At 57.7% G+C, this 2,234-nt stretch overlaps 1 protein-coding gene across 1 annotated transcript in view; it reads right to left on the reverse strand.

The window, feature by feature from the left end:
* Positions 1 to 1,122, reverse strand: part of LOC105548972 (chromosome unknown open reading frame, human C17orf70) — a 17,794-nt gene extending 16,672 nt beyond the window's left edge. The window contains exon 1 of the mRNA XM_011993288.1: positions 791 to 1,122. Coding sequence (XP_011848678.1) covers positions 791 to 939 — 149 coding nt within the window. The 5' untranslated portion in view covers positions 940 to 1,122. The remainder of the gene's footprint in view (positions 1 to 790) is intronic.
* Between the last annotated feature and the right edge of the window lie 1,112 nt (positions 1,123 to 2,234).

Below are 2,234 nucleotides of genomic sequence, written 5' to 3' on the forward strand. Positions count from 1 at the left end.
GACCTCCGCCGTAAAGCGGTCGGCGGTGCCGGGGGCGGGCGGGAAAGGCCGGGCTGCGCTCCTCTGGCTTTTGCGTAAACGCCTTGATTCTCTGGGCTCTCGGAGAGCCCCTGAGTCCTGCCGGAGCGCACTCCAGCCGGGGACGGGGCGGGGGCAGCGCCGGCTCTTGTCATCCTAGCGATGGATCTCTGCCCTGTGCTCCGTGAGCCGCCCCCCGGCGGCCCCCACGTTCAGGGCCCAGCGGCGTGAGCCTGCTTAGGTGGAAGTGCGTCCCTCCCTCCGTGGTTGAACACGTGGGGACGGGGAGTACACCACGGGTTGGGAGCAAAGGACAAGAAAATGACTGTGAGACAGGGCAAGACACCTCCACCCTCTCCCTCCGGGCAGCTCTCCGCTTCCTCCAGGAGAGAAGTACTGACCAGAGGACGCCCGTGGAGGGGCCTGCGATGACACCTCCTCCACGCCCGGAAGAGAGCGGAAACCAGGCACACCACTGACAAGTAAATGACCAAGGAACCCCGCCCCCGGGCCGCCTCCCTCCGTTTAAGAAGCCAATCTGAAGACCGCTAAGGCCAGACACTCTTGAGGGAGAGTCTACGGGCAGGGCTGCAAAACAGGGCTTGGAAGTTGGGCAGACATCGTGGAGTCCGGGTGCACCTGCCGGAGCACAAAGCACCACGTGCAGACGTCCTGACCGCCCCCCCCCTTTGAGTTTGGGGTGGGGACTGACCCCAGGACAACGGGGATGTCTGATTCTGGGTGTTAGGATAGACAGACTCAGGTGCGGCACCTGGAGTCAGTTCCTCGATCCTCTCTGTCGCCAGGGCTGCGCTGAAGGTGTTTGGGCTGGAAATGCTGTCTTTGATGCTGGGGAGTGGGGAGAGGAGGGCCAGGGGCATCCCATTTGGCCTTCAGAGTCAGGAAGTGCAGATGCCGCATCGTTGTGAATTTCCCCACAGGGATCCTCCCCGGTCTTCTGACCGAATTTCCCCCACAGGGGAGCCTCTGCAGGTCTTCTGACTGCTAGTTTTAACCCTCTGAAGCCTCTTGAGTCGCTCGCTCGCTCACACACACCAACTCCCATCCAGTCCTCCCAGGCCGTCTCTTCCATATGGATGGAAACATGCCAAGACCGTCCTAGAGGAAATGATCACGATCACGTGGAGGAGGAAAGAACGTGGGAGGAGGCCCGGTAAAACCAGCAGCCTCACCCGGCGGTTTACTCCGCTGCCCACTCCATTCTGCTCCGGGGGCTGGCAGGCTCTTGGCCCCACGCCAAGCCCAGCTCCTATCTGCAACAAGATTTATGATCAGTGGTCATGTGGGGGACCTTAAGCATGGATCCCAGGGGAAAGGGGGTGAGTTAGACACCAGCAAAGGGCTCAAGGCCGGCTCTCCATCAGCTGCTGGGCTGTGCTGTGCCCCACCTATACTTGGCGAAGGGTGATGAGGGCTGAGGCAACCTCTCTGCTGTGGGTGTGGAAGATGCACACACTCCTAGCGGAAGCCTTCGACACAGCAGAGCACAGCGCTGGACACTGTTTCTATGCCCAACCTGTAGGTGGTATCATCTCCCTAAGCACAAATTATATGAAGGAGTCAATTTAGAAGGTCAGACTGAGAAGAGAGAAACCATGAAGCTTCAGGCTGTGCTGAGGGTGAGGAGGGCTGGGCTTTGAGGGACCTCTCCTCAGAGCAGCACAGCCCAATAAGAACACAGCAGGAGGTGGAGCAGGGACCCAGGAACCTGAGTTCGCCCTTTTTTTTTTTTTTGCATTGGTGCAATCTCGGCTCACTGCAGCCTCAACACCCCAGGCTCAAGCCAACCTCCTGCCTCAGCCTCCCGATTAGCTGGGACTATAGGTGCACACCACCACGCCAGGCTTTTTGTATTGTTTAATAGAAACAGGGTTTCGCCATGTTGGCCAGGCTGGTCTCCAACCCTGGGCTGTTCTATTTCTAAGCAGTACGATTTGCTTGATTTCGTGGGGGATTGGCATCCAGAACCATCTTTAAATTTTTAAAAATTTTTTGAGACAGAGTCTCACTCTGTTGTCCAGGTTGGAGAGCAGTGGCATAATCTTGGCTCGCTGCAACCTCTGCCTCCTGGGTTCAAGCAATTCTCCTACCTTGGCCTCCCAAGTAGCTGGGATTACAGGCGCGCACACATCACCATACTAATATTTTGTATTTTTAGTGGAGATGGGGTTTCACCATGTTGACCAGGCTGGTCT

Source organism: Mandrillus leucophaeus, unplaced genomic scaffold (assembly GCF_000951045.1).
Source record: "Mandrillus leucophaeus isolate KB7577 unplaced genomic scaffold, Mleu.le_1.0 Scaffold1, whole genome shotgun sequence".
In the NCBI taxonomy this organism is placed as follows: Eukaryota; Metazoa; Chordata; class Mammalia; order Primates; family Cercopithecidae; genus Mandrillus; species Mandrillus leucophaeus.